Source organism: Rhamphochromis longiceps, linkage group LG7 (assembly GCF_057381845.1).
Source record: "Rhamphochromis longiceps isolate RC_006_pf linkage group LG7, R_longiceps_female_GT1.1, whole genome shotgun sequence".
Taxonomy (NCBI): Eukaryota; Metazoa; Chordata; class Actinopteri; order Cichliformes; family Cichlidae; genus Rhamphochromis; species Rhamphochromis longiceps.
In genome coordinates this window covers 34,293,692-34,307,298 of record NC_140563.1, presented here as the reverse complement: position 1 = coordinate 34,307,298, position 13,607 = coordinate 34,293,692, and the positions used below count along the sequence as shown (strand labels likewise).

Here is a 13,607-nt window from a genome sequence, read left to right as displayed (position 1 = left end):
CGAGGTGTGAAGGAAAGGAGGCGGGAAAAGCACTGTGTGCTGTCAACAGACACAGCAGTTTGGTAGCTAAGGACAAGGGTCACCTGCATCTTCCAAAAAGTTTCTGTTCCTGAACACAAGCCCTGCCCTCTTCAAGTCAGGCCGCTAGTTTATACTGGAAAAATATTTTGCGTATCAGTGCCTGGATGTAAAAATACCCTATCACTCACTGTAATAACTCTGGAATTCAATACACAGCTCACTCGATCATTGCAGAACAACACAAAGTTAAGTTAAGCTTCAGGGAGGGTGCCCTGGAGAGGCACAAAGATAACCACCAAAAAGGGAATAGTTTTTAAGGTGGTGGCCGCAGACCATCGCTCATTCCTTATCTTCTAGATGCTTAGAAGTAAGCAAAGAGAGTAGATGTGGGGAACAGGAAAATGAAGAAGGAATTAAGGAAAATTGGGAAGAAAAGAGGGACGGTGTGAATAGAAAGTAAAAGGAAAGGCAATGAAATTGATATATATATTTTAAAAAATCAAGGTATAAAGCCACCAAGCTTAAATGATTGTCAAAAAACAAATAAGGAAGGAAGAAGATGAAGGCTTGTGCAGTTTTGTATAAATTTATGTCATTAATGATGTCCTAAACCTAACCTCAGTGCTTACGTTCCCTGCCATTTTACAGTGTAACAAACTAAACTAAAAGATTAAAATGTTTAAAAAACATTACACGCAAAGTGCATCTAAATTGTCGTTCTATTTATTTGTAATCTTGCAATAGCCGTCGTCTCTTTGATCTGCTTCCAGATCACAAAATGAAAGAAATTACATTCTATTCATTATAGATTAAAAATTTGCCTTCATAAAAAACCAACAATTCTCTAGGCCAGTGGCGGCTCCTGAAAAAAATCTCAGGGGGGGCAATTTTTATGATATCGACTAAAATGACCCATTTAATGAGTACATCAAACAACACAATTTTAATTTAAATTTAAAATGAACAACCATATTCTGGCCATTTGTATAGATTTGTAAAAATGAACAACCATATTCTGGCCATTTGTATAGATTTGTAAAAATGAACATGAACAGATTTTTTTTTTTTTTTTGAATGAATGAAAAATAACTATTGAAAACAACAACTGTAAACTGATTGGGGGGGTGGGCTAAAGAGAGAAAGAGAGAGGGATGGAGAAAGAGAGTAAATATGGTTAAGGGTTCTTATTTGTACAAGAACTTTGCTCGTCTGTCTTTCTGAGTGGCAAATTTCTCGATGACCCTGGTGTTGAAATCAGGAAGTTCTTGTGTGAGTTTTTTCTCTATGGACAGCATAGCCAGAGCGTTGAGCCGATCCTGAGCCATATTTTTTCTCAGGAAAGTTTTTATCCTCTTTAAAGTAGAGAAACACCTCTCCGATTCTGATGTTGTCATTGGTGTGGTGATGAGGATGTTAAGAAGACTTACAGTTTCGGTGAATGTGTCTTGAAGGTTGTTTTCCATCAGAACCTGATAGAGCGCCAGCGCACCACTACAACTCTGAAACTCCTCGTTGTCGTAGATCAGGGACAGTTCTGTTTTAAGTCTGGCTTTGTCCAATGAGGGATAGGCTTCCACTGTGGTTTGTAGTGCTGCATCTGGAAAATTTTTGCTGTGTTGTTGGAACAAGTCTCCTTGCAACAGAGTGGCGCTGACAAGGTGCTTGGTGAAAGAAAACCTCTCCTTGGCATGGCTCATAATGGTGTCGCACACCTATCCAATAATATATAATTGGTAAGAGTTAGATTCAGTGGTAAGACTTTGGCACATGTCTCATGTTAATCATTATTCTGAAAAAAAAAATCTGTCCATAACAAAACAAAACAGTCATGACCACTATATCAAATGACATCTGACAGCATCGTCATTAGATTTTATCTGATGATCCGATTTAAATCAGACCAAGCAGCTAGTGCTTACCTCCAGTGCCAAATGGTGTTGCCTGTCTTCCCCCAATGTTCTCCGTCTCTTTGTGGGTGGGTCTTGAACAGGTCCCCTGTACTCCTCATCCACAACCAGATTAGGAAGTGCCTCCCTGATCCAATACATAAGTTTCATTAATGGCTTCTGAAAACTGAATAGGGATATATTAACCAAACACAAACCAAACAAAGGTTGTGTTCTAATTACCGGGAATTACCGGATTTAATTAATAACCGGACCTGGTTTAATGGCTGGGGGAAAACCAGTGCAAGTAAATAAAGGCCCTGGCCATAATTTCAGGAAATAGCCTATGGTATAGGCTACATCAAATCATTACTGGGAATATACTTCATCAAATATACTTAATCAAATATTTTTCATAAAATTACTTCAAAGGCTGATATAAATCAAAATTATCTGAATTCCATTAAACATTTAAGTCACAGAACACAGAATATATGCAGAGAATTTGATAGAATCTATGCATAGATAATTAACATTTATTCTAGGTTACATATTTATGCTTTTATGCCTACCTGATAGCCTGCATGCGGCTGATGAATGTCTGGGTGATCCCTGCGATGGTGACAGAATCGATGTTTCTCTTCTGTAGGTGGTTATACAGCATGTCTACATGTGGCATTATCTTGTGAAACAAGGCCAGGAAAAAACAGAAAGCTTCGTCTTCCAGCATTCTCACGAAACCACCGGCATCTCTCTTTGTAGGGGCATCAAATCCTTCACTGTTACGGATGGTCTGAAAACACCTCACCAGATCGTCTTTATGTTCATACACTGTATTCACAGCACGACTGTTGAAGTTCCAACGGGTTGCCGATGCACTTGGAAGTCGGTGCGCCACCACCTCGTCAAGCACTGCAGTCCTCTTGCTCGATTTAGTAAAAAAAGAAGCGAATCCTGCTATGTCGGAAAAAAAGTGACTGATTTGAGGGATGTGGGAGGTTGCTTGTTGCATTACCAGGTTTAACTGATGGGCATAACAATGTACGTAGTGAGCGTTAGCATAAATGTCCTGTATCTTACGCTGCACTCCTCCAGTGGTACCCCTCATTACAGCGGCCCCATCGTAGGCCTGGGCGATCAACTTTCTCTCTTGTCCCTGGGGGAGGATGAAGCGCAGCCTCTCCGATAAGGCACTGGCTATTGCATCTGCACAAGCATTGGGTAGCTTGATGAATTCAAAAAAACGCTCTTGAATACGGTTTCGTTGGTCAATGTATCTTAGCACCATGACTAACTGACAGTGTGAAGAAATGTCAGTGGTTTCATCAGCTTGAATGGCTAAAAACTTCGCTGCCTTTACTTCTTCCACGATCCTTTCTCTCAGAACTGCCAACATGCAATCCAGGATCTCGTTCTGGACTGTTTTCGAGGTGCCTTTAAATACAGTAGCATTTTCAAGGTGTTGCCTCAAGTCGTGATCAATTGATGCCATCAAGTCGACTAAACCTCTAAAAATCCCTGGATTGTCTGAGGAATCACTTTCATCATGTCCCCGCATTGCTAGCTCAAAAGCACCACAAAACTTAATACAATCGATGATTTTAGATAAAATATGACGGTTTTTATCTACCTCTTCGTTGTGCCTTCTTAAAGCAATCCGATGTCCATCATCTAGCTGCGCCGCTATGCTAGTTTTCCCTAGCACAGCTAGCTTTACACTGTTGTCCATATGAACTCGTGAGCTTTCATGTTTCTTGATTCGTTCGGAGAGGTGCTTTAAGTCGGTTTGTCCAGATTGTGTCCACGTCAAATCACACTTGTCACTTTTGAACAGTATGCACGGGAAACAAAAAAGTGCATTAGCTGTTCCACAGCCTGTCAGCCACAACTTGCGCTGGAACCAACTCCGACAAAAAGTCCTGTTGTATGCTTTTGACTTCTCCTTCGTTGCCTGGGTTAGTTGAATTTCGGGCTTGTCAGGTCCCAACTCTTTAACTTGCAGTTTTTCTGCCATTGTCCTTCTGGCAAAAGGGTAGGTTAGAAGCGATCTAACCGAATTTGGGGGAGGCTGTGCCTCAACCGTTAACAATACCGCTGCCATCGTCTCTCTCTGACCTTATAGCTCACTTAGGCTACTGACTGAGGTAAAATTCTAGAACAGCAAATCTTCGCGCATTTTCTGCAGGGGCGCAATTTTAAGCGCCCCCAAACCATTTAATTCAGCGACGCTGATAGGTCAAATATTTATTATTTTCCCCTGGCAACCATTTAATGATAGGCTATTTCGCTGCATATCAAGGGCGCTTTGACGAGCGCCCCAGAAGAAGAAAAACACCGTTTGTTGGTTGAACTTTAATGAGTCAGCTGGTGAAAATGTTAAAATACGCCTGGCTGTATATGGGCACACACATAGTAAAACTATCATTGATGAATTTTTTAAAAATATATATTTTTACTCCTCCACATTTGGGGGGGCGGAGCCCGAGCGCCCCCTATGGGCCAGCCGCCACTGCTCTAGGCGCATACACCAGACAGTCATAGAGAGGAAAAAAAACTTTTACAAGAAGAAACCTCAGAGAGCAAGCTCTGGGAGGGCATCCATCTGCCTCGACTGGGGAGGCTGGAAAGAAGAAAAGAAGGAAAAAAGGGGGAAAAAAACAAGAGTGGAAGAAAAGAGGAGGGGGGAAAGGGAAAGAGAAATGGAAACTTGGAAAAACAAATCACAAAGGGATTGGGAAGGAAATGAGGAAAGAGAACAATGATGGAGGGAAATATAAAAAAAAAACCCAGAAGGAATAAAAGGCTGTAACTAAAGAGGGAGACAAAGTTTTTCAGAAAGTGATTGCACATTGAATGCAACTTTATTAAAATGACCATGAGTCAAAACAAAACCCACAAAACCTATTGAGCTTTTCTTTCTCCTTTTGTGGCAATATATCAGTGTGTTTTGTTTTTGTTTTCCAGAGATTTATATTTGATAGAAACAAAGTATTTTCATTGTTAAAGATCAGTCAGATTGCTCATGTTGTTTTAGCTGCAGGAAACGGCAGATTACTGGAAAAAAGATGGAGAGCCAGTTGGATTTCCTCCGTCTGCTGTGCTGCACCGTGAGATTCACACTAATATCGCGCTGCTGCGGCTGCACTTCAAGGTCACAGCTTGGAAAACACGTTGAAGGTTATGGTGTGCAATTTATGAAGTAGTTATGTCTTAAATTTTCACTTTTTTACCCCAATTCTCTTCATAAGCGTGCACACAGGAGACGATTCTACAATCTGTGAAGTCACTGAAAAGTGAAATGCTCTGAAACGTTTGAGCTGTGTTGGCGGATGTGGTGCTTAAATGAGAGGAGCTGCCAAAATTCACATTTTCAATCACGAGTCACAGAAAGCTGTGGGTTCTTATTGGTCAGTCATTGCGGTTAACTTTGCAATTTGGTTTTATCAAGGAAGCAGTAGGATGTGTTCAGATTGGAAACAATATAAAAGATGAACATAGGCACCAGCAGCACAGAGGGGGAGGATGGGTCCGTTGTGTGATGTCTGTTAGCAGAGATGAGACCAAACAGACACAGACTGGCTTTAGCTGGCTGTTCTGGGACACCTGTTGGTCAAAGTGGCCATGGTCTTTAAAGGAGATTTACTCTTCTTTGTTAAACCTATGCTGTAGGTACATCGTGACTGCAGGGCCTTCTGAAACTCTGCGCCGTAATGTGACATGTATCCCTCTAGAAATGTAATTGCATATCATGATGACACAGGCATAAATTCCATCTACAGAGTTTGTCTCTTCAGAAGGCTACGTTGGAGGCTCTATATCATAGGTGTCAAACTCTGGTCCGCGGGCCAATCTTGGCCCGCAGCCTAATTACATTTGGCCCGCGAAGCTATACCAAATTACTATTAGAGCTGGTCTACTGGTATTATACAGCTAATATATATATTGTTTAGAATTAAGCTTTGCTTGTTCCATATCCAGTTTTTCAGCAAAACGTGTTTGAGTCCATAAGAAAAGATTCATTCTTATATCTGGAGGAATAAATATATTTCAATAAATATTAACGTTAGCCCGCGACTTTGTTCCAGTTTTGAAGTTTGGCCCACTGTGTATTTGAGTTTGACACCCCTGCTCTATATATTCAACACAAAAGGAGAAATAAACTTTTTTTAATGTAAAAAGAGTTGTTATGGAGGGAGAGATTATCTACAGAAGCCGAATTCATGTTGTTGTACCAGACTGAAATCCCGATGCAAAGTTGGGCATAATATGGAAGTTAGGATCAACTCATTTCTGGAGCAAGCCTCAACTTGTCACTTGTAGAACTGCAATTTCTGGCATTTCAGACTCAGCTTTATTTATCAGCTCCAGGGCTTGTCATTTAGTTTAATTGGTGGACTGACATATGTGATGTTTTCATCTTTCATTCAGAGCTTTCAATAATTTTAATATCGGTTCACAACACATATTTGGTTATTCAACCTGTTACCTTTTGTCTAACAGATTGGATTGATTGGATGTTGCCTCTATGTAACTACATGAGAACAAATATTTTTTCTTTTTTTTGTTCCGTTATTTGTATTTTTCTCTATTTAGTTAGCTTTTGGACTCAGATTAATATAAAACATAATAATATTTTGTGTTGTTAATTATCAGTGATTAAACTGATACACTTTCAACAGATGCATTATTAATGTGATAATCCAAAATTTAATAATATATTTGTAAAAAAGTGTTGGCTATTATGTGAAATTAGCCTTTCTGAATAATAAGTATTACAATTTTATTCAGAAAGCAGAAATATGGGCTTCAGACATATGCAACCACTGTCCTTGCTGGTTGTATGAACAACAGTGCATTCAAGTGCGGATAATCGAGCACATGTAACAGAGGTTTGATGATAAAGATTATGAAAGTAGACAGGAACAGACAACAGGCAGGGTGGCGAGCATGGGAGCCTGTAGCAAGAAAGATAACATGACATGGGGAACAGGGAACAGGTGAGTGGGCGTGTACTCAGGAAGGTGGAAACACGCTGTGTGCTGTCACTATGTGGAGAATTAGGTTGGGACCAGTGGGAAAAACTGATGGTGTCTGGTGGATATATGGAGAACAGGAGAAGCAACTATAGAGAAAGATGTAAGAGAGAGGGCAAGAAAGGAAAATGAGAGATTATTACGATTAAGATTTGTTTTCAGTGTAGCAGCAGCACAGCCCACATGACCACAACCAAAGAAAGCAGATCTACTGGAGCTCACAAAACTGTATAGTTTCCCAGTCCTTTCCCCACACTGCAACACTTCACTGTATTTTAAGGCTCCCCCACCTACCAAATCCCACTCCCCTGCTTCTGTCTGGTCAGAGTTTCCTTTAGTACTGCTGCCTTGGCACAGTGTTTGCAGTAATACACTGGGCTCACTGCCAGTTTGTCACATATCGGCACCAGGTCAGGACCCTTTGGCATCATATTAGAAAGCACTCGGTACTCTTCTTGCACAGTTAATGGTATGAACGGGCATATTTTAGCTCAAAAGAAGATCTTTTCCTCAGTCTAATCAGTGAATAAATGCTAAACTTAACGCAGAAGGATAAATCTTCAAAATCAGAGAGTGCCTGATAGTCTTAATGTCCCTCAAACAAGACTGTCTGCTATGATGCCAACGACACCTCGAGTATAAGATACAAAAGGTACTTTCAAGCTGTTTTGTCAGAACCACTGAAATTTCATATTCATGAGCGCCACTTGTCTAACAGACGTCGATGGTACTTTATGTACTTAAGTCAGCTTGTGAATCCATGAATTTAAAGGAGACTGTCTATACTATAGCAGTGCAGCTTTGACTTTAATGTAAAATCTGATCATCTTCCACTGTTACATGCCCTTTAAACACGATGCCAGATTTATACACTGAAAGTTTTCTTTCATGGGCTTCAGCGGCTGTATGGTGTAGTGGTTCAACTAACAAGCAAAAGATCCCTGGTTGATTCCCAAGAGAAGACACAAATCCCTTGGGGGTTACATCATGAAGGGCATAAAAGTCTGCCAAATCAAATATGCAGAGCTACCCGCTGTGGCGACCCCCTTGTGAACAAGGGAGCAGCTGATAGTAGTGTTTCTTCTTCTTTATCACCATAAAAAGCAGGTCTTAATTTCATACCAAAATCTTATATCCACTGTCAGTCAGACTTTTGGTTTGTCCTAGCGAAACAAAAAGATCCACATCAAACAAGCAGGTTTAATGCCACTCCTAACGGATACTGTTGGTATTTTCACCTCTGGTTGTTGCTCAGCATCAGAGAATCAGTGGCAGATTTGGTGTCATTCTCAGGCTGTTTTCATCCAAACACACAGAACAGAGCCAGCGTGTATGAAAGCGGCCTCCCCAGAAGTATCAAAGATGCGGCTGGCTCTTTGTCAAGACAAAGACGTAATGAGATCTTAGCTGCTCTGAGTCAGCCCCCGAGAGTTTCCCCCCCACCAAACGTCCGGGGCCAGCCGTAGGTCAAGCCTCGCCTTGTGATTTATGTTTTTCTTTATCAGATGTAATGAGTGCTCTCACAATTAGCTGGAGACACGCTATCAGAGTCCACCTCCGTGTCAGCGCTGACCCTTGAAGACACAGCTGCCTCTTAACGATGGTCGGGGTGAGCCTGTGATTTCTGGTTTTAATGGGCGGAAATCGCAGTTTTGCCCGCTGCAGCCGTGGCTCGTTATGCCGCCTCACGAGACTGACTCTCACCTCGTCACTGTGGAACATGGCCGTCTTTTTTTTTTCTGGCCCGCATCCTGCTGCAGTCTTTGAGGTTTTTTGTGGCCTTGTAAATCACCTTTGGTAGGACCTCCTCACTGCTCGTAGGTGTCAATGATGACAAATAAGAAAAACTGGAAACAGAACAGGAAAAAAAATGAATTAACTACACTGTTTTTTCTAAATGCCTGTAAATAATGAGCATGAACAGTAAAATGCATTTAGGTGGAAAATAAAATGTGACATGGGTAGAAGCAACCAATAAGCTTTCAGTAATGCTAAACATGCTTGACATTTGCTCCTGTGCATTTAAGTATGATGCCTGTACAAAGCATGCAATGTCATTACCGCATAAAAAGGTTAAGCGATCTTGCGTTCTGCCCAGATATCCTCAATTTCATATGGAGCCACAGTAAAGCAAGTGAGCTAATTTATAATTTAACATCCTGGTATTGTAATCACAGTTTTTAAAAGTTTCATCTATTCCTGTATGATCAACTGAAATTATTACTGGAAGGCAGGACTGGGTAAAATCTGATTCTAGTCCAATGCAAAGCAATTTTCAGACTAAAGGGATGATATCAATATTAATAATAGTGTTAAGATGAATGCATTAAACTACTTAAAAATCCCCATTTGTTGCTTTTAGCGGTTTCATTCCTTCACAGGAAGAGGGGGCGGAGCAGTGCACATGTGTGGATGTGAGCATAAAAATAAAATGCATCCTTTAATTCGGAAGCGCTGCAGGTTAAGACAAGTTTTACACTCATTGCTATTAATAGTCCTGATCCTTGTGCCAATACAGACCAATACAGGAAGGTCAGCTCTGTGATTGGCTGCAAACCAAACACTAATGAAGCTGTGGTGGAGATGAGGTCACCCAACAAACTGTTAAGCTGCTTTCATGCAGGATGCGGCATGCACTGCGGTGGTCACCAAGTTCAGCGATACAGAGGAAAACAGGCAGAGTTTTCAAAACTTCCAGTAGGATATGAGTCTGTTTTCTAACCTTAGAGCTTTAATAGATCTGTCAAGCTACATTTTTCCTCCTGTGGTCTCCACACAAACTCAAACTGCATTTATCTTCCCTGCCCGCTGCCAACTGGATACCTCGTCTCTTGTGGCCAAGCAGACAGTTGTCACAGCAGAAGGCAAGTTCAAAACTGTTAAACTCAATAGTTTTATTTCAGACTCTGTACTCTAACCTGGCTACTGTAACACAGGAATTTCCCAGATTTTGCGATAAATAACACATATCTTATATTTATTTCCTTATCTGTCTTATATCAACATTCCTCTAAGAAAGAGTATTATTTATGAAAAGCAAGTCATTCCCAACTGCAGCTAGATTCATATGATTGTGTTTGTTTTCACTTATTTACACTGGGAGAACACAGATTGGCTTGCATAATGGTGATCTGTTGGTTTATTTCATTTTCCCCCTCCCCCATGTTCTTTGCTCATATTTATTCTGGTAAACAACATGAATAAATATTGGTAGAACGACTATGAGGTTTATTACAAAATATAGTTGAAATGCAGCATGTATAATTTTAGGAGGGCCTGTGTAGTTTCTTTACTCTGAGTGGATAAGCGGCCTCTTAAGTAAATTCAAAGGGCAAGCAAAAGGTAGCTGCTGGGGTTGCTCCAATTAACCCTACCTAAGGCTAGTATTACGGTCGTTAGTCAAAAAAGGTAATATATTATCCGTGACTCACTTTTGTTTTAGTACTGTAGTATGTTACTTAATTAGTCCCTGGAGAAAGTAAATATTTTCAGTACTTTCACATTGCTCTGTAACATGGCCTGAAATGCATTGCCATATATTTACAGTCACACACAGTGGTACAGATCCCTCAAAATTTAGAAATGAGTGAGTTTTTTTTTTTTCCTATTAATGTATCATATTCACACCTGGTGCGTCATGAGTCATGCTTTAGCTTAACCCCCGAAACACAATCCAATCAGAGGCACTATAGGGTGGGCCCATAGAATCTTTTCAAAGTAAAAGCCAAGTATAGCATTTTTCTTTTTTTAATTCGTGTTTATTTTTTATTGTATTTTTTTAAAGACCTCTGTGACCTCATAGCTGATCATCATTATCTCAGTTGTTCTCCTGACTTAAGTTTGGTCCGTTTGCAGCATCCTGCCAAGCGATTGCATTTGTCCCTGACCATCGAGAATCCTCACGGCAACTTTTATCGAGTTGAAAGAAGTTAGCATTCATCCTCCACCTTCACTGTTATTATGCTAACATAGCTGTGTCGATCACGTAGCACATCGTTATATATCAGCTAGCCAAACTAAAGTAACCCTACAAACGCCACTGCTGTTTACTTTCCTGTCTTCATTTATGTCAGAAGTGATAGCAGAGCTGTACGCCTTAATTTCTTTCAGAAATCTCTCAGTCAGGACAGGCTATATTATATTGAGATGGAAACTAGCGAGCTAACTCCTTGCTAACTTCAAACTCCATTAAGCTGAATAAATTCCGTTTTCATGGATGCCTGGATGTTTAACTTAACTGTTTCACATGGTAGAGCAGCCACAATGATCATTTTATTACAGATGAAAAAATTTAGACAGTTAACTCTCAGTGATGCCGCAGTGAGCGTTTGGCTTATAGACCTGCAGCGCAGTTTGGGCACAGACACGGCTAATTACATCAGACTTAAAGACCGGATAACTGATGAAATGTTTGTCATATGGGTCAGAAATGTCAGCTGCAGGTCAAGCACAGAGGAGATGGGGTGGGGGTAAATGTTAATTGTAACAAATACAATGCTACAGTATTGTTTCGCTAAAAGCAATTAGCCTGTTGCTAGGTGTTGGTCAATTATTCCAGTGGGTTCATAGCATATGATACATCAGCGGTCCCCAACCCCCGGGCCTCGGACCGGTACCGGTCCGTGAGTCGTTTGGTACCGGGCCGCGAGTGTTGAGGCTCAGGTGTGAAATGTATAGTTTTCAGGGTTATTTTGTTGTCGTTTTTATTGTTTACTCGGTTTTCCTTGGTCTTTTCACGTGTGTTATGAATAAATTTTCTTTTTTTCTTTACCGGTAGTAGTTTTATTTTGTTGTATTTATCCGCGACACCTTAAAGGCCGGTCCATGAAAATATTGTCGAGCATAAACCGGTCCGTGGCGCAAAAAAGGTTGGGGACCGCTGTGATACATAACTCAACATTTGTGAACATAAATCACATGATGTTGTAATGAAATAAAAATGATACAATGCTTTTCTATTCCATTATAGGCGCATAAATGCCAAAAAAAGTAATTTAAGCCATTTGCTAGGTGGTTGCTAGGCAACATAATGGCATATTTGATATATTTAAGAATCTTCAGGGTCCCAAAGTATACCTGTGTGCCAGGTTTGGATGCTTACCTCTTGATGGTCTTGGAAGAGTTCACAGACAAATAAACAAACGCACAGAGAGAGATTTAGTTTATTATGGTCAGAATATTGTTTTAGTTTCAGTTTCTCTTACATGTTTTAGGGCAGATATCATTTTAAGTCAGGACAATCAGCCTATGTTGCTGTAAAACTCATTTATTAAAAAGTGAATTGCATTATAAGAGCTTAAAAAAATAAAATTCAAATGATTTTATTTATTGAAACAAGATGACATGAAGGCCTGAAATTTTAATGGAAAACTTTTACAGACCAATATTTGATGGAATGAGATTTTGTTTTTATTTCTAAAGCATCACATAATCTTCCAAAGTGGTTCAAATAAAACGCTGCTCTCCACTGAGAGTATGATGGAGTGTTCTGTAAACCTCAGATCAATTCTTGAATGTGTGATGTGACTGTTGCTGTTTCCGAAACAGGATGTATATCATTTCTCCACTCAAAAGAAAAGAGCTCTGATGACAGATTCACTTTTCATTCTAATAACTGCTACAAATTGAACAATAAACATGTTTGTTGCGGTCACAAAGAGACTTGGAGAGTTACAACCAACCTCATTTCTTATCTCCTCATAAAATATGATTTATTAAAATCCAATCTGATTCAGTAATAATTCAGTGTAGTAATGTCCTCATTTCAGACCAGAACCCTGACAACATAAATGAAAAATTAATGTAACAAAATAAAGATCGAGATCTTGGTTGAAAATACCACAGTAGATGAAAACAAGATGTTTGAATTGACTGTGCAAAGCATTTCAATTAACGTTTACTGCCTGATGGGAAACTTGATGTAGAACAGCACCACCCACTCCTGCAACATGCTGGAAAACAATTTTGAAACCTGTAATGAAGAATTGCACTCAGAGCCACATCATAGCACTTTTTAATACTTTCCAAATAAGCGGCTTTATTTGTTCAGAGATCTCTTTACAGGGCTGCATTCCTTGCTTCATCTTCCCTCGTAAATGTAATATGAGCTTGTCATACAGCACGATAAAAAATGATAGGCGGCGGCAGAGTGTCTTTTTCACAATAGATGAAAAATATTCTGTTTTAATGATCATATTTCATTAAGTTAGAATGAAAGCGAGCGTGTTTGAAGGCCTTTCCTGTGCTCTACTCTCTGTTAGCCAGTCATCTATTCTTTCCTCGGAGCTAATTAATATTTCCATGCCTCAGGGTCCCAGCATGCCTCGCTGCATGTTGCCCACACAGCCAGACTTCCTGGCAAATTGGGACTGCACAGGGGCACGCGTATTCGCAAATACTGTATAACTATACATAAACAAAAGCCCGCCTTCAAACGCTGAGCTGCTGAAAACAGATGCTGCCTGCGAGTCCTCTGCAGGTCTGCGGACATCAAACAGTGGGGAGGCCTTAATATTTCACATTAATGTCACAAGTTCAGATGCGCTGATCACACACAGCCTTCTGAATCCCTTTGCTTGCTAACACAGATCCATCTACACAGAGCAATTCCTATCATTAACCTCCTAGGAGGTCCACATATGTGGACATCACATTTTGGGTTATTTAG

At 40.2% G+C, this 13,607-nt stretch overlaps 1 protein-coding gene across 1 annotated transcript; it reads right to left on the bottom strand.

Moving 5' to 3' along the window:
* Positions 1–1,143: 1,143 nt before the first annotated feature.
* Positions 1,144–3,612, bottom strand: LOC146665723 (zinc finger MYM-type protein 1-like). Its single transcript, XM_085413469.1, has 3 exons — positions 2,480–3,612; positions 1,941–2,055; positions 1,144–1,733 (listed from the first exon to the last, which is right to left on the bottom strand). The coding sequence occupies exons 1-3, from the start codon at positions 3,463–3,465 to the stop codon at positions 1,206–1,208; spliced, it is 1,629 nt and encodes a 542-aa protein (XP_085269595.1). The 5' UTR covers positions 3,466–3,612; the 3' UTR covers positions 1,144–1,205.
* Positions 3,613–13,607: the final 9,995 nt, after the last annotated feature.

Bases quoted from the DNA above. Each gene is read 5' to 3' on its own strand.
- LOC146665723 (XM_085413469.1), bottom strand. From the start codon at position 3,465: ATGCGGGGACATGATGAAAGTGATTCCTCAGACAATCCAGGGATTTTT. The intron at 2,056-2,479 runs GTAGGCATAAAA...GTATTGGATCAG, and splicing joins AGCCGCATGCAGGCTATCAG to GGAGGCACTTCCTAATCTGG. The intron at 1,734-1,940 runs GTAAGCACTAGC...ATTATTGGATAG, and splicing joins AACACCATTTGGCACTGGAG to GTGTGCGACACCATTATGAG.